This window comes from Phycodurus eques, chromosome 7 (assembly GCF_024500275.1).
Source record: "Phycodurus eques isolate BA_2022a chromosome 7, UOR_Pequ_1.1, whole genome shotgun sequence".
Taxonomy (NCBI): Eukaryota; Metazoa; Chordata; class Actinopteri; order Syngnathiformes; family Syngnathidae; genus Phycodurus; species Phycodurus eques.
The window spans coordinates 29,773,736-29,796,429 of NC_084531.1; the positions used below are offsets into that span (position 1 = coordinate 29,773,736).

A 22,694-nucleotide genomic window follows, 5' to 3' on the forward strand; every position below is an offset into this window, starting at 1 on the left:
TAATATTTTCATTGATTATGTTCCTGCCTTGCTTTTTAAGTACTGTACAAATATTTTTTTTAAAACAATTACATGTCATAATAAGCAAATAATACAATTTAAAGACTATTTAATGCATGACATTTCAAAATGAAAATTAGAATGAAAAGTATAACAATACTAAAATAATGCATACAATTATTTTCTTTAATAGGTGATGCAGTTTCTTGTATTGATGTAACACTGTTGATTGCGTAGAAAAGGAGCTTCCCTGAATTGCTCAGTCACAAGCGTATTCACGCATTCACAAGCAAAGATGGGGCGAGGTTCGCCTCTTTGTGAACAAGTGCGTGAGAAAATAGTCCAACAGTTTAAGGACAATGTTCCTCAACGTACAATTGCAAGGAATTGAGGGATTTCGTCAACTACTGTCCATAATGTCATCAAAAGGTTCAGAGAATCTGGAGAAATCACTGCATGTAAGCGGCGAGGCCGAAAACCAACATTGAATGCTCGTGACCTTCGATCCCTCAGGCGGCACTGCATCAAAAACCGACATCAGCGTGCAAAGGATATCGCCGCATGGGCTCAGGAACACTTCAGAAGACCAATGTCAGTGAACACAGTTCGGCGCTACATCCGTAAGTGCAACTTGAAACTCTACCATGCAAAGCAAAAGCCATTTATCAACAACACCCAGAAACGCCACCGGCTTCTCTGGGCCCGAGAGGAAAAGAACCATCCGGACCGTTATGGACACAAAGTTCAAAAGCCAGCATCTGTGATGGTATGGGGCTGCGTTAGTGCCAATGGCATGGGTCACTTACACATCTGTGAAGGCACCATTCATGCTGAAAGGTACATACAGGTTTTGGAGAAACATATGCTGCCATCCAAGCGATGTCTTTTTCACGGACGCCCCTGCTTATTTCAGCAAGACAATGCCAAACCACATTACATTACGTTACACAGCGTGGCTTCGTCGTAAAACAGCGCGGGTACTCGACTGGCCTGCCTGCAGTCCAGACCCGTCTCCCATTGAAAACGTGCGTCGCATTATGAAGCGTAAGATACGACAACGGAGACCCCGGACTGTTGAACAGCTGAAGCTGTACATCGAGCAAGAATGGGAAAGAATTCCACCTACGGAGCTTCAGCAATGAGTGTCCTCAGTTCCCAAACGTTTATTGAATGTTGTTCAAAGAAAAGGTGATGTAACACAGTGGTAAACATGACCTTGTCCCAGCTTTTTGTTTTGTTGCAGCCATAAAATTCCAAGTTCATGATTATTTGCTAAAAAAAAAAAAGCTGTTTGAACATTAAATATCTTGTCTTTGTAGTGTATTCAATTAAATATAGGTTGAACATGATTTGCAAATCATTGTATTCTGTTTTTTATTTACGTTTAACGCAATGTCCAAACTTCATTGGAATTGGGGTTGTACATTTTGTTGCATTTTTTATTTTTTCATAGTTACCTTTTGTCATATATCGTGCGTGATTTTAACATTGCATAATTTCTAAATGAATCCACACATAGATAATAATTTAAAAATTATTTTCTTTGATTGTTGATTGATTCTTTTCAGCGGTTCGGCAAATGGATGGATGGATGTTACCATCTTTCACAATTTCTTAATACAAACTTAAAGGTAATATAAAAAATGACATCTCAAAAATGAATATGGAAAATATTTCAATTAAAAAAGATTGATTTGATCGATTTATTTTAAACATATATTTGATTAGGTATTGTTGCCTTTTTTCATGATATCAAACTGAAAATTACAAATTAATAATTACAATATAAATAGACTTTTTTTAAATTAAACTTAAGCTTTTAATTCAGTCCATATTTCAGTTCTGTGTTGGTGAATCAAACATTCCACACTCAGTGACAAGATGAGTTTTGCTCAAGGGCGGCTCAACCACGAGATCGCTTCGAGGGAATCTAACCTGCGGCCTTTTGGTCCGCGGCCCTCTCCCTCTTCGCCACCCGGTGAGGACACTTTGCTCTCTTATGCTGCCGCTTTGTATAAATAATACAGAGCGTAAAAGGGGAGCGTAAATAATTGATGCGGCCGAGGCCTTTGTGCTCCTCACGTCACGTTGCCGCATTGGCACCATGTAAAAAATAAAATAAAAATAAAAACAAACTTAAGAAGAAAAACAACATTAAGCGTCCTAGGAATGCGGAATGGATGAACCGGGCCTTTTCTAGGCAAATAAGTTTGAGAGGGAGCGAGGCTGTCTGTCACATGAACGTATTTGGTCTACTTCCTGTCTACTGGTGTGATATTTATAGCTTTTTATAAATAAAAAATAATTTCCCGCCCTACCTTTGATGACGCAGATATTTCTGGAATTCTTCTCCTCTGATATCCCTTCGAGTGTGCCTCAAGTCCTTTTCTTCTCTGCTTTTGGCCTAACACGCTGAGACAAGCTAGCTAGCCATTGCTCTAACTATGCTAACATTCGTGTTCATGTATTACTATTTGATGGCTCTCTATTTCACACGGGCATTTATTGCAGACGGACGCGGTGTTGGGCCACTGAAAAACAAACAGAACAAAGGAGCATCTGTAAGTGATTTTTAAGACACTGTTTGAGTTGTAATTTACATATAACATCATAAGTACGAGTGAGCTGAATGGCAGTTAGCTTTTTTTTTTTTTTTAACCTAAAATGGAAATCACTAGCGTGCTAATGCTAATCGCGATTGCTAACCGTTTAGCATTTAGCATTTTGCTGTCTCAAATTATGTACACTAAATCTACACTCACTTCCAACATATATATTTTAAGGATCAACGTCCATCCCTCATAATGGAGAATAAAATGTGTGTTTGTAAAAAAAAAACAATAAATAAATAAATGAATTGCCATATTGGAGGGTAATTATTTGATTATTTGATCAATAATCAATGGGAGAATTGATTCTAAAAAGATTCAACAGTGACAGCCCTTCACTATTTGCAGATTGGTATCATCAGACAACATAAAAAATTGACAAGTGTAAATGTAAAAGTACAAATGAGCATAATATCACTTTTAAGATCAAGACAAATTGCAGCGGGGCATCCGACTGTCTTTAGTTGAAGTAGAAAGACGTTAGCCTGCTCACTAATTAAGGCTACGTTCACACTACACGCCATCATGCCTAATTCGGACTTTTTGTGAAATCCGATCTTTTTTGTGTCATTGTTCGGATGTGACACGCATGCGCACGAAACACCACGACACATTGCGCACAATGTTTGCGGAGGGTCTCATTCCTGACAATTTCAAGGATTTTGTGCAACCGGAGCCAATGTTTTTTTTTTTCATATTTATCAGTTCTAAAGCATCTTTTTTTTTCCCGCCACTGAAGACTCCTTCATCCTCTCCTGCTTTTGTTGTACAATCGTGACGTTTTGTTGCCTGTCCTTCAAAGATCAATTCCTCCTCAGCATTTTGTCCGACTGCCTTCAAGTCTTTCAAAGTCTGAAAGCATTCAGTGACGCTTCCTTCCCTTGCTCTCAATGTCTTGATATGTCAGGAAAATGGTGCACTAGAGCATCAAAAGGCAGCCTGGTGCTGAAGCCTAAAGCCTAAACGTCTGCTTCCATTTTTTCCCCTTTCGTTACAGGATGCAATAGGTGTCAGCTCAGTGCAGGAGCAGGAGCAGTTGTACTTTTTATAGCCCTAGCAACAGCCGGCCGATTGGTTCCCCACGTCTGCCCGGCCTCTCGGCGATTGGCTGGTGAGACAGAGCGCTCTAAGTGCAGAATTTCATCTGGCGAGAAGGTTGAGTGCTGCAAGTGAGGCAGCAGTGCGACGGAAGGCAAAGGAGAGACCGAGAGGGAGGAGGGGGAAAACGGCCTCGGCTCAGCAATCAGTGTCAGTCTACAAAAAACACGCCGCCCACAAACGCACCATTTGCTGAAATCAGTGTTACTCTTTAATTACAAGACGTCCTCGTCGAACATTTTGATATAAAGTATCGGGACTTGATTTAAAAAAAAAAAAAAAAAGTGAATTAGAAGCTTTGGAATGAATTGAACGCACACATATTTGACACAATAAGCTTTGTATCATAAATTTGTCCACTTCAAATACATTTTGGTGTGAACTCAACCAACAGTTGTCGCTGTTCCACTGAAGTCCTTCAGGTGCTTGCAAATTGTGAAAACAAATCAATGACAAAAGTAGTCATTTTCTCACTAATGCTAATGCTGAAAACAAAATTAGCGAAAAGTACTGTTGGTGTTGATAGTGAGCTTTCAAAATGTTAAAACTAATCAAGATGAGGTAAGTATTTTCTTAAACAACAGGCGTAGCTATTCCACTTAAATCCGATAGTGTGCTTTCAACCTGTCAAAGCAAATCAAAACGAAGAAGGCTAATGCTAAAATTTGTTTCACTTTTGCTAAAAACGACACAAACAACAAATCCTGCGGGTGTCGATCACAATTTAAAAAAAACAAAACAATCAAGTCGACAAAAAGAAAGTATCGGTCAAAAACAGCCGTCGCTGTTCCACTTAAATCCTTTTGGTTTGGGTAGCTAGCTTGCAAAGTGTCAAAACAAATCATGAAGCCGAAGAAGGCCTTTTTTTTCTATTTCTAAAAACAATGTTAACAACTAGTCCTGTGGTTATCGATAGCTAGCTTTCAAACTCTCAAAATAATAATAATTTTTAAAAAAGGCATTTTCTTGTTCATGCTAATAAAAACGGTAACAACAAGTCCTTTGGGTGTCGAGAGCGAACTGGTATGAACAAATCACCTTTTCTCGCTCATGCTAATGCTCAAAACGACACACACAGCAAAGTCCTGCGGGTGTTAATAGCGCACTTTAAAAGTGTCAAAACAAATCAAGAAGAAATTTTCGAAAGGTCGACGCTGACGCTAAGGTGATACCGTAGGCTTCCGAGTGCAAAACTAATAAGTCAGTTATGTCCTTTTGTGTCTTCTTTTGCGTCGTTGCGTTTTTTTTGTCGTTTCAAAATAAACAATCCCCAAATTAAATCATGTCAAAACTAACAAATTGAAAGAAGACACAGAAAGAGGGTGCGAATCAACGAACGAAGACAGTGCCGTTCTGTAGTGTAATGCGATGTAAAGCACGCGTTGCGAGTGCGTTGGCGCTAAATAAAGCCAGTGGAGGCTATTTCTGGCACGATGAAAGGGGAGCCGGGAGGGGCCGGCAACTTTACAGACTAAAAATAAATGCGGGCAGCTGTCGAAATAGTGTGGAGTCACCACGGTGACATCATTTCACACCACTTTAAGGCTCCCTTTCAAACTCTTAGACACCCCCGCCCTCCCAAATAATAATACTAATGTGTAAGAATAATTTAATTATAATATATATATTATAACTGGTGAGCACATCTGCCTCACAGTTCTGAGGACCGGCGATCAAATCCCGGCCCCGCCTGTGTGGAGTTTGCATGTTCTCCCCGTGCCTAGTGAGGAGAAGCGGCTCAGAAAATGGATGGATGGATTTATAACACGTAAATATTTGACTTTAGTCATTTGAAAGTCATCTATTTTTTAACAATAATGACAATAGTCTATATTTAAAAATATGACACTTATTTAATGTGATGATTAGTGGTACGGACAATGGATGGATGGACTTATAGATGTATAATATTTATTTATACATAATAATAATAATAATAATATTTTCTAAATTTACATTGTTGTATTTTACATGACAATGTTAAAATTGCTTTTGTTCTTAATGGTTCAGGTCGTACCTGGAGGGAAGGAGTTATTTTGTAACCATTGGAAATGTTCAATCTCATCGAATGGCAATGACCTTTGGGGTCCCCCAAGGGTCAGTTCTTGGACCCCTCCTGTTCAGCCTGTATATGCTACCCTTGGGTCCAATTCTTCAGAACTTTAATTTTGACTATAATAGCTATGCAGATGACACACAGTTATATCTAGCAGTGTCTCCAGATTTCTACAGTTCAATTACGATGTTGCGTCACTGTCTAAAACAAATACATATCTGGATGAGCCAAAATTTTCTTCAATTAAACCACAACAAAACCGAGGTACTTGTTTTTGGCAATCAATAAAAGAGAATTGCTGTTTAGTAAATATCCGGAGTCACTCTCTTTAAAAACCAAAGACCAAGTCCGAAACCTTGGTGTTCTGATAGATTCCGAAATGACTTTCAACAATCATATCAAATCAATTACTAAAACTGCCTTCTATCATCTGAAGAACATATCCAGAGTGAAGGCTTGCATGTTTCAAGCAGACCAGGAGAAGCTCATCCATGCTTTTATCTCAAGTAGACTTGACTATTGTAATGGTCTTCTGAGTGGACGTCCTAAAAAGAGCATTAAACCGCTGCAGCTCATTCAGAATGCTGCAGCTCGGGTTCTGACCACAGCAAAGAGGTCAGAGCGTATTACTCCAATTCTAAAGTCTTTACACTGGCTTCCAGTCAGCTTTAGGATCGATTTTAAAGTTCTGCAACTGGTCTATAAATCACAAAACGGTTTAGGTCCTGAATACATTAATGAAATGCGGATGGAATATCAACCCAGTAGGGCTCTGAGATCGACAGACTCAGGTCAAATAGTGGAGCACAGAGTCCAAAGCAAACATGGTGAAGCAGCATTTAGCCGTTATGCTACACTCAAATGGAAGAAGTTGCCAACAGAAGTGACGCCAGCCCCAAGTGTGCATGTTTTTAAGTCCAGGTTAAAAACTCTTCTTTTTTTTCCCCCCATGCGTTTTTGAGCATTTCCACTTTTAAATCTTATTATTATTATTATTTAAATTTTCCATCAATGACTACCTTAAGCAAAGCAAATTGATTTATATAGCGCAATTCATACACAATGTGCTTTACATGGTTAAAAGCATTTAAAAACAAAGGAAAAAAGAGCTTATAAACATTTTAAAAAAGGGGGGAAAATAAAAAATAAAAATACAATTAAAACAGCACAGAGTGCAAGAAATATCAAGAAAATTCCTGTGGAAATTTTGAATGTGCCTGCTGACTCTCGCAAGTTGGAAAGCCGCATTTCATGGCAAACGTTTTGAAAAGGGAATAATAATTCACAAGATTGCTTGAAAGAGTTGATCCGTTTGAATATAAAATTCTTCGAATCGGTCAAGGAATGTGCCAATTGGAGTTAAATTAGAAAACATTCTTAATTTTGGGCTTTTATTTTGAAAATTAGAGGGGAAAACATGACTGTTAGTTAGCGCAAACGCTAACATGTTAACAGTTGACATGCTAAAAAGATTTCAGTGTGAGTACAGAAAGCTCTAAGGCAGATTGATAAGGGTTTGACATTTTGCCCTGTTGGAGGGAACCCTTTTAAAGGAGATTAGCTCAAATGCTAGCATGCTAACAGTTGCTACGGGTGTGACTTGGACAAGAAATGTTGGAGGTGGAGGAAATGATGTGAAATGCGTTAAGCGCGGGAATTGTTGGCGGCCCATTCACTCACAATGGGAGTTGATACATAGTTTTGGGGGAATTGCGTCGTTATGGTAACACGGAACGGTTTAAAAAAGGAGTTGCGATCCAGGTGCGGCGGGACGCATCTTTTGAAACTGCATTTGTGGGGAGAAAATGAGGTTTTGTTGACACGCGTTGACTTATGTGCGTGTGCGCGGAGAAGCTGAAAATGGACTCTTTCAGGAGTGGGCGGGGCCGGGCCGTTTTTGACATACTTGGCCAATAAGGATCATTCTGAATCTGAAACTGTTGACTTTCCTTCGCTCAAATTAAAGGAACAAAATTGTTTGTGGCACAAAAGTGAGGTTTTTTCCTGAGAGAGCACCCCTGTGTCTACAAAATTCAATTTTGCCACAGTGATGAGTTCATCGTATATATATATATATAAATATATATATATATATATTGTATTTTTGTCAAACTTAGTCATGTATATAATGATTATAACAGGAGCATTGTGAAGATGTCACTGTGCAGCTACTCTAAACTGTGCAGCTACTCATCTACTCTAAATGAGGCACTAAATAAATACAAATGTACAACACACTGGAAATGGTGCTTTGATCATTCAGCCATCATCGTTTTTTATTATTACTCTTATGATCATCATAGCTAATATTTTTGTTTCTTGTGCAACTGCTACATCATGACTCACATTCAAGATATTTTTTTTGTCGTTGTCACTCAGGAAAACAGCGGGAGAGAGAGAAAGAAGGTATATTAAAAAAAAAGAAAATCCATTCCAATGTGGTCCAAACACATTTGTCAAAACGCAGAAATAATCCATAAATAATAAAAAGTATTAAATACTACTGTGTGTCTTTTTTTTCCCCATGTGACAAACACCAGGTGGCGACATCGAGAGTGACCAATGGTGAGGTTCAAGCATCCTTTTTTCGCTTTTTTTGCCTTTTTTAAAACAAATTAAATACACATATTGCATGTCACTAAAGCAACAGCCAGTACAACTGTGTTTTTTTTAACAGTAGAGAAAATAATTGTTAAAAAAAAACTAATAAAGTAGACAGAAGGCTGCTTTTTTCAGTCATGAATACTTAACACCCACAATATACAGTAAGTGAATCAAGTCAAGCTACTGTATATAATTACATCACCAGCATGCACAATATTGAATATTATCATTATAATTATTCTGTCATCATCATCATTGTACACTGAAGAAACAGTTTAGTAGTAGTAGTAGTACTAGTAATAGTAGTAGTAGTTGTAGTAGGCGAGTGCATTTAATAAAATAAACCACAAAGCTGCCTTGTTATTACTTTTCTTTTTTTTTTTTTTCACTTTTGCTGCGAAAAGAATTAATGGAAAACAAAGCGGACTAGCATGTGCTATTTTTAGGAGGTTTTATTTTTATTTTTTTAATGCAATACTTTGGGCAAATTTGGGCTAATTCATTGGTTGACTATTTACTTTTTCAGGCTACAACTACTTCCTGGAATTGGCCAGGGTCTGGAAGCAAATTGATGTTTAGCCATTTCTTGGGCCACGATTATTTCCTGGAATAGACCGGTGTCCTAGCACGAGGTTTGTCACACATCCGAGTCGTGATTACTTGGAGCGGACAGGTATATGATTTATTTATTATTTTTCACTAGATGAGGTTTGTAACTCTTCATGTGTTTAGACTATTTCTTGGAACTTGACAGTCTTGTGAGGCAAATTAATGAACTGTTTTTCCACACATCCGGGTTGTGACTACTACCCCGAGATATCCTGTGTATGATTTATTTATGTATTTTTCACTTTTCCTGGGTTTGGAATACTCCTTGGAAGTGACCACTGTTGTGATGCATATGAATTATTATTTTATTTAATTATTTTTCTTTTTATTTGTTACACATTATAATTCCTCAAATGGAACTGACACACACTTCGTTTGTCACACTTTCTGGGTTGGGACTATGTCCTGGAACAAGGACTTTTTTTGTTGTTGCAAATTTGGGCCCAATTTCGTTACTTTCCATGGGCTATTTAGTGGAGCATAGCAGTGTCATGATGCACAAGCAATACATAGAATAACAAAACATAAAATGTAAGCAGCATGTCTGGACAGACCAATTCTGAGTGTAACGTCGCCGTTTCTACTCGACGACGAGCACAGATTGGCTGATAAGTGTTGTGGTTTGGCAAAGGAAATCAACAAGGTGGAGGCCCTTTCGACCGCAAATAATTGTTTCTCCTTCTCTATATACGTAATATATATATATATATATATATATATAGACCTTTTCATAATGTTTGTAAACAATAGGCACCAGAATACTTCCGGGTGGCAGAAAGCAAGTGACTATCGCTGACCTGAACTGAAAACGACGACAAAAACTGCACCACCAGATATGCCCTTAAAGGTTTCTGGGTTTTATCATTTCCTTTGTAAAAATCAAAATCTATCCGGCACAACTTGTTGGTGACGAGGATAAATCAAGTGAATGTCATAAAAAGTTGTACAAGAATGATCGCAAGACTGCCTAGATAGAGGTGCAGTAGCCAATTGTTAAGGGGCGGACTGGGAGCCAAACCTCCATCATTGAGAAGACATTTTCTCACAGGTATGTATGAAATATTTGGTTGGGTTGTCTGAAGGTAATTTCGCAAAACAATGGCTAGCCCGCTAGTAGCCGACGATATAACAATTTCAGCATCAAAAGAGATCATCTGTGCCATTAATCCGAGGACCAGAAAAGTGAATTAGCCAGTCCCTCAGCGATGTCTGAATTTCCGTTCCGTCTATTTTTGAATCAATTTACTTGTCGAAATGTGAAATTACAGGCGCTGTTCTGTCTCCGTCCGAGCCTCACAGCCTCACAAAACATGTCCTTTTCGACTGACACATTCAGAAAGAAGGCTAAAGTCAATCGATCAATCCCGTTTTCTCAATGGCTCTGCCTTGATCAAATGACATGTAGAGGGGTTTGTTTACATGCTTAAGCTTTTAACACCCGGAAGTACGTCATGGTGAAAAGGTCTATTTAAACTAGCGCTCACCTCTCTGTTCTTTTCTGGAAACACGTGGAAAAATAAACAACGGCTGCTGCGCGAGTGGGGTCGGCAAAAAGCGGCTGCCAAAGTCCACCGGCCTTTTTTTTTTCCTGCCACGATCCTTTTTTGTCGTCTTCGCCTTTTCTTCTCGTGGGCTTTTAGTTGTTGCCCTCCCCGCCCTCGTCGTCCTGCTGGTCGCTCGTCCACAGAGTCAAGTTGTCGCGCAGCAGCTGCATGATGAGCGTGGAGTCTTTGTACGAGTCCTCGTTGAGGGTGTCCAGCTCGGCGATGGCGTCGTCGAAGGCCGTCTTGGCCAGGTGGCACGCCTGCTCTGGCGCGTTCTGGATCTCGTAGTAGAAGACGGAGTAGTTGAGAGCCAGGCCCAGCCGGATGGGGTGGGTGGGCTGCATGTGCTCCTTGCTGATCTCGTGCGCCTCGTTGTAGGCCTTCTCTGACGACTCCACCACGGCGGCGCGCTTCTCGCCCGTGGCCACCTCGGCCAGGTAGCGGTAGTAGTCGCCCTTCATCTTCAGGTAGAACACTTTGCTCTCATGCTGCGTATCGCCACAGTTCTTGATCAGGAAGTGGTCCAGCAGGTTGAGGACGTCCTGACACACGGCTTCCAGCTCCTTCTCGATCTTTTCGCGGTAGGCGCGCACCATCTCGATCTTCTTCTCGTTGCCGTCGGCTGACGTCTTCTGCTCGATGCTGGAGATGACGCGCCACGACGAGCGCCGGGCGCCCACCACGTTCTTGTAGGCCACCGACAGCAGGTTGCGTTCCTCGTTGGACAGAGCCTCGTTCAGCTCCGTTACCTTCGAGGGCAAGAACACCGGGAGAACCGTGTTTTAATGCACCGTTATCAGGTTGAGTAAATAGGAGGCTGTCAAGTCACGCCAAGTCAATCTCTGTGAACTTTGGGTTTGTGAAGCCCTTGGAGACTCTTTTGTAATTCATGGCTGTATAAATACGCAACTGGACTGTTCTAGTTGACTGGAGCCCGCCGCGCACCCAGCGATGCGGCCAAACCCGACTGAACGCCCGTGCAGTGTGCGGGATTCGTCTTCTCGTTTTCACGAGTGGCCAACGGTCGGCCTCTGGTTGTTGCACGGTCTCGCTAAATGTGCGATGCGGTCAAGCCTGATGGAACCAGACCAACCCAAAAAACATTTTTTTTATTTATTTTTTTTTAATCACAGTTGGCGACTCACCCGTGCGCATTGAGCAGTTGGATACTGTGTATGGACGCCCTGAACAGAAATCCTCTACAGGGGGTCTGATGCTGCACATCCAGTATATTGGACTTTACCACAGTTATTAAACCATAAAAAGATAGTGTAATAATTAAGGAAGAAGCAGGTTGCTACAGAAAGACGAAAAAGCGAGCGTGTGGATATTTTAGTCTCACTCGCTCCCATTCATTCGAATGTAACCGCCGCCGCACAATTTTGGCCACAAGCTTCGCTATTTCATCCACAGGTACATATGAAATGATAAATATAGTTACGTATTGTTGTAAAACACGATACATGTATACGTTATCATGTATTTGTTCGGCTTGGAGGCTGTGTCTCGCTCGCTGGAAACCCGGAAATGTGTTTTTTGCGTCTGTGAAAGTTTGTGCGTTTTGATTGGCTGTAACCTGTTTCCACACCAACACCCGGGCTATAGTTCTGTCCTATCTGGCCTTCGGGCATGAACTGATGAAGCCTGCTCAGATGAGTCGTCTAAGAACACCGCAACAGTCCAGCTGCAATCGATTCAATGCCCTGAGAATTAAACGACCTGGAAGAAGGAGAATATTCACAGCCGGGCTATTTAAAGAACTACTTGGCGCCAAAGTTGGTTTAGACTGAGGTTGCCTTGGGTCAAATTTGACCCGTGCCGACTAAAATAGATTTTAAATGTACCGGTGTGTGTTAAATCAAGGAAAATGGTGGTAATCTTGCCATACGTGTGTATTTTTATGGGACGGCGGTGACCGTGTTCAAGAGGGAGCTTGAAACATTTGCACAGGTTCCCGCAAAAAACACGCACCTGGCGGCCTTTGAAACGTTATGGGGGAAACTCAAAACAGTAAAAGAGTTCGAGTCGTATATTTGAATGGGACAGTACTGTCGGTGTTCAGGGGCGACGTTGAAACAGTCTCGAGAACTGTCAGTAGTGGCCAGCCAATCAGACTTTGGCGCAAACGTTTGCCAACACACGATGAATATTAAAATATTTGGCAATTTAGTGTCGCCCATCTGTCTACGATACGTGGTTCATATTTAGTAGCGATTAGACAAAATTTCTAGCAGTAGTTTGTCCTTGAAGGACCCCTAGGAAAGGAAGATAATGACCCTGAAATATTTGCTTCAAACCAAAATGACAGACATCTTGTGTCTTTTCAGGCATGGCTTCTATGTGGGTCTACTTATGATACACAAGTCCGCCAATTTTCATGTTGCTGAGTGTAACTGGCTACACGGGATGAATTCCCCCCCCCCCCCCCCCCCCCAAAAAAAAAAAAACCATGAGCCTAGCTAGTTATTAAAGTTCTCTCTTTTCAAAGTTCACCACCATGCGCCGTCCACACGCAGTGACCAAAATTAAAATCTTTCGGAATTTAGCCTGGTCTATCTGTCTACTTTACCTGATTCAAATTTGGTCGCAATGGGACACAATCTCTAGGACAAGTTCCTCTTTGAAGGAGCCCTGGAAATGGCCAACATGACCCTAAAAGAAACTGGCTCCAAGGGTTGAATTTCCCAAAGATTTCAGGAGTGCTTCTGAGCCACTTTGGGGGTCACGCTGCACCTACCGGAATGACCCTAATGATGTGAACTATATGTATCTGATTTGATTGCTTATACCAAATGTCGTCTTTCATCCCAAACCCTAACCCCCTTACCCAACCACTATTCTAACCCCTATATCCCGTCCACAACTCCAACCCAGGGGTGTCAAACGGATTTTTGTCGAGGGCCACGTTGTCATTTCAATTTCCCTCAGAGGGCCGTTATGACAGTGAAACCATACCTCATCATATTCTTTTATATACACAACAAATTGAGGGATAACTAGTTTTAAAATCAGAAGGATAATGGTTTGTTCAACTATTGATCAAGTTACTGTAAAAAGAGGATTGGTAGCAGAAAAATGCCATATCTCAACATTGTTGTCCATTACATATGACAATTTTTCATTTGTATTCAGATTTTAGCAAGAATCATGGAAGTCGACGCACACGATTTCCTTTTGCGGGGCCACATAAAATGATGTGGCGGGCCACCTCTGGCCCCCGGGCCTTGAGTTTGACACCGACGCCCTCACCCTTTCCAAACTACTTTCCCCTACCCCTAACCACAACCCCAAGACTAGGCCCAAAGCCTATTCCCTTACCCCAACCTCTAACCCGCACCCAAACCCTTTGCCAACCCAAGATCCGCTGACCCCTAACCCCAGCCCCTAACATTTACCCACCTACTATCCCTTAACCACAACCCCAACATTAACTCCAAAGCATATCCCCTAACCCAACTTCTATCCCAATCCCTATTCCTGAACCCGAAAGCCTATCCCCTAACAACAGCCCTTACCAAACCACATCACCCTATCACGAACCACGACCCCAACACTAACCCCAACCAATGACCAGAAGCGTCGCCCCTAATCTTTAACCAACCACGACCCCCTTACTGCAACTCAACACTAATCCTAACTCAAATCATATCCCCCGACCCGAAACTGAACTCTAACCCTTCACCCTAACCATACATCCGTTATCTCTCATTGTTAATGAACTGTTGCTTTTTCAGGCTTCGGATAGCTTCGAGACCAACCACCACGTTTCCATGACAACAGACATTTCCTTTATTTGACGCACATTTAAAAAAAATAAAATAAAATTTAAAAATCCCTAACTCAGATTATACTTATGTACTATGAAAATGTGATGTAGCCATTTCCGTGGTCACACACTCGCAGCTGCAGAGCTAACGCTAGCTTATTGCTGCGGCGCAAAGGAGAAATCGCGTCGCTCGGAATGCAGCGCTCAAAGTCTTAGCTGCTGTCACAGTTGTCCTAAAACAGTGAGCCGGCTCAACCGTCATAAACGTACAATTGTTTACACAAAGGGAGAAAAAACACGTCCTGTTTCACCAAGCCATTGTTATGTGCTCACATGTAGCGGGCGGCGCTGGTAAATTTCCACTCCACTAAAGTTAAGTTGAAGATGCTTGGGGGGTAGGGAGGGGCCGTCTGCAAATGATTGAAATGTTGCCATGAGCACTGCGGCAGCTGCGATGTAAGTGAAAACCCTTCGTGCGCACACCCTGACCTTAGCCAAAGCTAAAATTGCCGTCCTCTTTATTTTTTTATTTTTTTATTTTCTTATTTTCTTACCATACAGTGACATCATTTGTGACCCCTTGAGTGTGCCTTTAAATGGCGACACTCCAAAGTCATCAACTTTGCTTACAACTGTTTAAAAAAAAAAAAGTGACCTATATATTTTTTAATTTCGACTATGACTTTTTTTTTTTTTGCATTTTGGGGGTTTTAACCCATTTATGGCCAGCATGTTCCTTATTTGATGACTTATGAAATAAGATTGAATTACTTTAAATATCCCGTTACGATCGAGTACCTTATTTTAAGACTTAAGACCTTTGTCTTAAAATGGCGCAGTGCATCAATGTACGATATAAAATGGTTCAGGTCCTTATTTTGTGACGTCAAATGTGAAGTTTTTTTTTAATTATTATTATTAAATACTCCAGTGCCTTATTTCTTGACTTCAAATGGGCTGGTTCATTATTTTATGACTTACAATAGCTTAAAATAGTCAAGTTACTTATTTTGAGACATACTTTGGTCCAGTTACTTATTTAATCACTTACAAATTATTTTGCCCTATATTATGTTATTTTCTGTCTTAAAAGGCCCTGTGCGTTATCCAGTTACATCAAGCGGCCCACTCAAATACGACTTAAAATGGTCCGGTGCCTTAATGTCCGACTTCAAGTGTGACTTAAAAGGGTCCAGGTTTTTATTTTATGACCTCAGTGATACGCAACTTTATCTGGTGACTTCGAATTGTTTTATTTAGCGAGCCACAAAAGTGACTTAAAATGGCCCAGTGGCCTATTTTGTATCATTGTACGGCTTAGATTCTCCAGTGTCGTATTTAATGACTTTAAATCTTCTGGCACCTTATTTTATGACAATTACTAAAGTGCGGCAACAATGACGAGGGATTCCCTTTGATGAGGGCGTGTGATAGCACACATATCGCAGTTATTATTGCACATTTTCAACGCCCTCATTTTGGTGGGCCTGCATTCAAATATTGGGCCTATGGTCCCTTTTCACTGTTGCTAACATGACACAGCAGTTTCTCCCGTATGAAGCGATGTGATCTTATCATATCATATCGGTTGCACCGCAGTATGACAAAAGAATATTCCAGAAGCCTTCTTCTTCTGCCGCTGCCTCCTACGTGTGCGTGGAGGGACAGAGCAGACCCCCCACCCCCTCACCCCACAATTCACTCCATTATTTTCATTTGCATAAGAGCTCCTTATCTAAAACTGCTTTTTTTTTCATTTGCATTATTATATTCATTCTAAGACAAAAGGAGGCGGAGGAAGGTGACGGCAGGTGCAACCACACATGCCCCCCCACCCCCAGTAAGTCGTCACTTTGGGGGGGTGGGGGCTTTAAATGGAAGCCCATGCTTTCATAAAAGAAATACTAATAATACACAATAGTGTGCGATGCAGGTTTGCTTGTGCTGGTGTGGCACCGCCCGAGAGGAGCACAAGCCCGAAAAGAAATCAGAAATTCATCAAATATGACCATACAAAGGGCGTGGCTATGACGTCACGTCAGCAGCAGCCCTTTGTAAAATACTACTAATAAAACAAATACAAACTAAAAGCCCAACCGTGCTTGCGACCCCCCCAGCCCCCTCACTCATTCAGATGATGACATAATAATGATTTGAGGCGATCAAGGCACTCACCGATTTCATGGCGGCCGCCATGTCGTCATACCTCTCAGCCTGCTCGGCCAGCCTGGCTTTCTGCACCAGCTGCTCGCGGTCGACCATCTTCGGGCGAATGGACACTTGCACCCACTGCTTTTCTTAATTTCGTTACGTGCTGCTGCTTTTGGGCAAGGGAGGGGGCTGTCGAGGCGCGGCGCCGCTCGCCTGGGGATTTTTTTTTAAATTATTATTACTAGTTTCTTTGACAAGATTTCGATTGGTTTTTTTTGTCTTTTTTTTTCAGTTCAATTCGCAATGCGGTGAAAATCCGACGACAAGTGAACGCTGCAACTGCGATGCTCGTCTCTCTCTCTCTCTCTCTCTCTCTCCCCCTCGGTTGCGTCATCCCTCAGCAGCAGAGAAGTGGGTGTCTGCCAATGATGTAATAGTAGTAGCCGCCGGGCTCAAGGCATTGTGGGTAATGGAGTTCAACGTCTGAACTTCGTCAAAGATACAGTAGCGGCAGCGTGGCATTGTGGGTAATGAAGCAGAAGATTAGATAGCTAGCTAGATAGATATATACATAGATACAGAAAGAAAGAAAGAAAGAAAGAAAGAAAGAAATGGAGTCGCGCGGTCGAACCACATAAGAAATAAATGTTGCCATCCAGTGGCCAATTTGGGGAATGCACATGGAATATGTTTTTTTTTTAACGTTTCACGTTCTCCTCAATAATAATCAGAAACCGCTCAGAAAATGGATGGAGGGATATTTCAAGACAAAACAAGCTTCACCTGAAAGTGAAATAAATGTGTGTATCTATGACAATATGCAACGCATCCAATAATGTATTTTTGATGATAATTATAATAACTTCATTCTGAGGCCAAACAGCAACTAACAACACTGTCGTGCACGCACACGCGCACACACACACGCAGTGGATTATTAGGCGCTGAGCTCGCCTTCAAAAGGTCAAAAGAGGAAGTGTTGTCTTTGCTAAGTGGGTCAAGTCGTCACGGGGCCGAGAACACACACGCCGCGGACGGATGCGCGCCCTTGGCCCGTCGCCAAAGTTGTGCTCGTAAACGCTCTGTTTCCAAGTGAACAAGTGTGTGTTTGTCAGCGCGAGACAAACAACTGTTTGTAAAATCAGCTGCGAACCTCATTTCATGCATCTTCTTCAGCGCCGATATTGGCCCGATTCGCTATCGCGGCCGATTTCTGGGGAACGACAAAACTTCTTGCAGTGTGACGCAATCCGCGACCGAGGATTTTGTCCTTCCGACATCCAAAATGAAGTCTCGGTGTTATCTGGTAAACAATTGGAGATGAAATCAGCCTTAAATGTAGTGTTAATACTGCATTTCGTGCATCGTCTTAAATACTTTCTCCCCTTTATAAAAACAAGACCACTCTTGTATACTGCACTCCGTGCATCATCCTATGCAATTTCTCCCCTACCCCAAAGGACAACTCTTGTTGTGTTTATTACAGTGAAGTCAAAGTCAAGAGTGTTGTTGAATGTGCACTGAGTCCAGTTGGAGGTCACCAAAGAGGATTAGCGTAGTTGCCGCTTAGCTTAGTTACCTAAAATGAGGATGAGGACGAGGGCGAGTGCAGGTGGACCATCTGGAGTCCAGATTCCGGAGCCCTGAGCAGCAGCTCTGAACGGAGTCCGCAATGGAGCTGGACGTGCTGATCTACACGGACGAGGTGCGGGCGGCCACCCCCGAGGACCCGCGCCAGTGGGAGGCGGAGACGGCGACCGCCGAGCCCAGACTCTTCGTGGCGCTCTACCCGTACAACCCGGCCGCCATGTCGCCCAACCCGGACACGGCGGCCGAGGAGCTGCCCTTCGTGCCCGGGCAGATCATCAAGGTCAGACGAACCTCGACTCTGCGGTCGAATGCGTTTCGCGGTCTCAGTCGCAAACTCGAATTGGAGATCGACATTTTCAGGGCCAACACCGATGATCATCATCACATGGAGAGATCACTTTTCATATGTCGGATTGCAACAAATTGCGTTACAGAGAGGAACAACAGACAATTGAAACAGCGAGATGTATACAAGAACCAAGCCCTCTCGGCCCCACATAGAAAGGCAGAACCGATTTTCATACATTCAAGTGTGGATTTAAATGTGGTGGGCCACATCTGAGCCCCGGGCCTCGAGTTGGACACCGGTGTCTGAGCCAATAGAGATCTTTGTTTTCAAATGTGAACAAAAAGTGCATTGTAAATAAATAAATAGTTCCTTGGAATTTACCCTGTTTTAAATTGATCTCTTATCGGCTGTCGGATTTAAAAAAAAAAAAAAAAAAAAAGGCCGATACCGATACGCGTCAAAAAATATCAGGCCGCGCCGTGATCGGTCCATTTGTAACTCGGCTCTCTTGTATCTGACCCGTCAGGTGTTTGGAGACAAGGACCCGGACGGCTTCTATCACGGAGAATCGGGCGGCCTGTCGGGTTTCGTGGCCAGCAACCTGGTGGCCGAAGTCCCCGTGGACGACCGAAACCTCAAACAATTGCTCATGCAGCAGGGATTCATTCCCGTTGACCAATCAGGTGTTCCTTTCTCTCGTCCTTTTGCTTGTCCGTTCACATTTCTTAGTTTATTAGTTGGTTCGCACATTTTTTGTTAGTTGACTTGGAACGTGAGTTAGCTCGCTAGCTAGAAAGTTTGTTTGTTGATCAATTTCATACATGGTTCTTCGCTTGGCACCTTTGTTACCCGGTAGCGCAAAACGATTTTTTTTATTCTGATTGGATTTTTTTTAAATTTTGGGCTGCGTTCTTTCGCTTTTCGCGGTTACAGTCTGCTCGCATCGGGGCCAAACGGCAGCAGCGACCCGCTAGATCCAGCACGTGTGTCACTTTACCCTCATTTCTGATAGCGCCCCCGACGGGACTGGAGAGTAACTGTCAGTTGCCGATCAAACGTTTTCTTTGCAGGGATATCTTTGAGTCCCGACGTGAGCGACACGTCCAGCGTACCCGAAGACGTCATCGTACGCCGCATGGTGGCCTTGTTCGACTACGACCCCTGGGAAAGTTCGCCCAACGTCGACAGCGAAGTAAGTAACGGCACGCAACGACGACACCGAACAACACAATAGCCTTTTTTTTTTTTTTATCCATACCTGTCCATATCTTCTTCCACCTGGGACTCCGTGCGACGTCGTGTTGAAAAGTGTTCTTTTTGATTATCTGGACCACAGGCCGAACTGGGCTTTCGTTCGGGCGACATCATCTACGCGCTCGGCGACATGGATCCCGACGGGTTCTACTACGTAAGGCTCGTCATTTACCCTTTTTTTTTTTTTATTATTTATTTTTTTTATTCGATTTTTTTTTGGGGCGGGGGGCTGTCAAACTTTCTTTCTTTTCAGGGCGATCTGCAAGGACGCCGAGGTTTGGTGCCGTCCAACTTTCTGGAGCCGCTACCGTGGGATTAGCGGCTTTTTGCTCTTTTCATTTTTTGTCACTGCTGTACATACGTCATGTAACGTGTAATATAAACAAAATACCCGGTTGCAAAGGATAATGTATGAGTCTTAAGGATTTTTTGGGAGGTCCTTTTTCCATATTTATACATTTTCTATTTTGGCCTCTTTTTATACTTTGCAATACATTTTCTAAACGATATACTGAATAAAATATATTGTGATTGTCTTTAATACTGTATATACTGTACATACAGTATATACCAACATAGAATTGCTGTGCTAAACTCAGGATTATTTACAGTAAATATTTCCAAAAATTCACTTCAGAATGCAATAAAAAAATGAAAGGATATATGAAATATATGGTCAATTTGTGTGTTTTTTTTTAAACATGCTTTTTTTGTTTGTTTCAACATTGCAGCTTCTGAGAAGTAAAACAAAAAAATACATGTTGTCCACATATTTGATTTGTTTTCATGATTATTATTTCAGATGCACTTTTATGTACAACAAAATACACATCACAAAGTCATGCTTATTAACAACAACAATATGTATGTACTGTATTTATTTGGCACACACTCTTTAGCATCTATGTTTACCTTGTTTTTATTTAAAATTTGAATTTAAATAGACCAGAGTTTGTACAGCATTTTATGAAATATTTATAAAAATCAAAAATGAAATTGCAGTTACGTTATTAATGCAAAACAAGTATGCAGCAAAACAAAGCAAGTCAATTTTGTGCAATATTAGATTTTCATAAAAATGTGTTTTTCAATTTTATTTTAAATTCATCACTATGGTTAAAAATAGACATTGAACTTTTGTTGGTGTTGTTGCAATCTTGGCATTGAAATGTAGCCGTTTTTGAGAGCTATATTTGATGTAATATTTATAATATAAATGATAATAAAATCAGGATTTGGTTGTGTCAGCTAATCAGGATTTGACATTTTTCTGCTTTTAGTATTCCTGCAGTGCTCTTTAAGGGTCCCAGGGACACGTTTAGCATTTCTTGGGAAAGCTTTTTGATTTATTCTTAATTTTTTATTCCAGTGCAGCAGTTTACACAAACAATTGACGGAGAATATATTTACCATATGAATGTGAATTGACGTTGGTTGCTGGTGGTTTTCCCGCGTCGCTAACAGCGTAGTCGTCCATAAAGTAGGAAACACTACACAGTGCAGTGAGCTTTTTTGCAGTGCTTTCTACTTTATGCTCAACAACGCTGAACGGCAGCAGCTCGCCGACGCTCCCCTCGCCACCGCGTCCGGCGCGGCCTCTCCGACGTGTTTGAGTTGAACGCGTGATGCGGCAAATAGGACTTTGTAGGAAACTAAAATTGGCTTACCGGCAGAACTCCTCACAAGCAAGAAAGAAAGTGAGAAGCGAACGTCAGCTTTTTATCAAGCGGGGCTCAGACGCGTGCTTGGCACAGGAAGTCATCACAGCCGCGCGCGCAAACAAGCGACACGCACGAAAGACCAGAGGTGGCAAAAGTCCTCACGCTTAGTACTCTGGGGAGAAGAGAAAAAAAAAAAAAAAAAAGGCCTTTGAAGCACTTGAGTAAAATGAGTTCAACTATAACATACGTTTTTATTTATATTATTATTTTCGAGGAAAAGGAGAAAATGACCTCAGTTTACCACATTTTGAACGTGCAACTGAAAATTCACTACTTTTTTTTTTTTTAAACAGTGTACTGGAGTAGAAGTAGTACAGAACCTCGTGTAAATAAAATTCTATTCTTTTACATGACTAAAAGTCACGAAAAGTGCAGGATAAAGTTTATACATTTTGTTTGGGAGATAGTTGCTCAGTCAGTTTGCATGTTTTTGTTTTTCAGTTTTCTTCCTCCATTTGTTTGTGCATCGGTTACTTGGTTTGGTTTGACCGGAAGAGCTGGATGAAGTGGCTGGGGAGCGGGAAGTCTGGGCGTCCCTGCTCAAGCCACTGCCCCCCGCGGCCCGACCCGAATAAGCGGTAGAAAATGGATGGATGGATGGATGGATAGTTTGTCAGTTTGTAGGCTAGTTACCTTTGAGTCTTTCGTCCGTTTGCACGTGTTTTAGTTTGCGAAGTGTGAGAGTAAAGTCGAAATGTATTTTTGTCCCCCACATTCGGTGACAGGAAGTGTTCACAACTCTCATATCTCTGCGCACTTCTGAGAAGTCCACCACCGCTGTGTGTGTGTGTGGAACAAGGTGCAAGTTCGTGTGTGCAATCGCACGTTGCAACAAGCGGAACTTTGCAAATAGAAAAGCGACGGCTCCGTCGTCACGGCAACACAAAACCTCAAACTCACGCCAGGCCAGAGAACAGGAAGTGAGAGACGGCTGTGTAGTCATGCAAGTGCAGCGAGCGGTGCCGCAACTCGCAGGCTTTTCCAGCTACGAGCCGTCGCCAGCTCGATTTGTTTGTTTTTTTTTGCTTTGTGTTGCAGCAAAAAAATCGCTTACGATATGCCGTCGCTCGAGTAAAGTGAAAAACAAAACGACATTACTTTGCCTTAAAGTCTGCTAGCTTAAAGCTAACATATAATGGGAAACTCCATAGATAGGCTAACAAAACTAGCATTGACACACTATGCCCCATAGGCGTTTCTAGCCTTTTTTTTAAAAATATTTTTAACTTAACTTCCTTTTTAAACAAGCTACAAATAAGTGTGGAACCATAAGGTACTTGGTTGAAACATTATATTTTAGCAACAAGGATGAATTTTTGTGTATTTTTAGTACATACTATAGGGACCTGGTTTACTCGCCCCCCCCAAAAAAAAAAAAAAAAATGCATAATGTTAATGTGTAT

The 22,694-nt window shown here is 41.8% G+C and overlaps 2 protein-coding genes across 4 annotated transcripts; one reads left to right on the forward strand and one right to left on the reverse strand.

The window, feature by feature from the left end:
* Nucleotides 1-8,007: 8,007 nt before the first annotated feature.
* ywhag2 (3-monooxygenase/tryptophan 5-monooxygenase activation protein, gamma polypeptide 2) lies at nucleotides 8,008-21,350 on the reverse strand. 2 transcript variants are annotated; one of them, XM_061681000.1, is made up of 2 exons: nucleotides 20,981-21,350; nucleotides 8,008-11,269 (listed from the first exon to the last, which is right to left on the reverse strand). In XM_061681000.1, the coding sequence occupies exons 1-2, from the start codon at nucleotides 20,981-20,983 to the stop codon at nucleotides 10,613-10,615; spliced, it is 660 nt and encodes a 219-aa protein (XP_061536984.1). In that variant the 5' UTR covers nucleotides 20,984-21,350; the 3' UTR covers nucleotides 8,008-10,612. The 2 variants fall into 2 exon arrangements, with proteins under 2 accessions (XP_061536984.1, XP_061536983.1); XM_061680999.1 differs by having other exon boundaries at nucleotides 16,462-21,349.
* Nucleotides 17,561-20,239, forward strand: si:ch211-105f12.2 (RIMS-binding protein 2-like). Of its 2 annotated transcripts, XM_061681002.1 has the most exons (5): nucleotides 17,564-18,307; nucleotides 18,843-18,999; nucleotides 19,387-19,508; nucleotides 19,653-19,724; nucleotides 19,824-20,239. In XM_061681002.1, exons 1-5 carry the CDS (start codon nucleotides 18,110-18,112, stop codon nucleotides 19,887-19,889), a joined length of 615 nt encoding a protein of 204 aa, XP_061536986.1. In that variant the 5' UTR covers nucleotides 17,564-18,109; the 3' UTR covers nucleotides 19,890-20,239. The 2 variants fall into 2 exon arrangements, with proteins under 2 accessions (XP_061536985.1, XP_061536986.1); XM_061681001.1 differs by having other exon boundaries at nucleotides 17,561-18,307; nucleotides 19,653-20,239.
* Nucleotides 21,351-22,694: the final 1,344 nt, after the last annotated feature.

Bases quoted from the DNA above. Each gene is read 5' to 3' on its own strand.
- ywhag2 (XM_061680999.1), bottom strand. From the start codon at position 16,548: ATGGTCGACCGCGAGCAGCTGGTGCAGAAAGCCAGGCTGGCCGAGCAG. The intron at 11,270-16,461 runs GTGAGTGCCTTG...TTGCCCTCGAAG, and splicing joins TGGCGGCCGCCATGAAATCG to GTAACGGAGCTGAACGAGGC.
- si:ch211-105f12.2 (XM_061681001.1), top strand. From the start codon at position 18,110: ATGGAGCTGGACGTGCTGATCTACACGGACGAGGTGCGGGCGGCCACC. The intron at 19,000-19,386 runs GTGTTCCTTTCT...TTTTCTTTGCAG, and splicing joins CATTCCCGTTGACCAATCAG to GGATATCTTTGAGTCCCGAC. The intron at 19,509-19,652 runs GTAAGTAACGGC...TCTGGACCACAG, and splicing joins CGCCCAACGTCGACAGCGAA to GCCGAACTGGGCTTTCGTTC.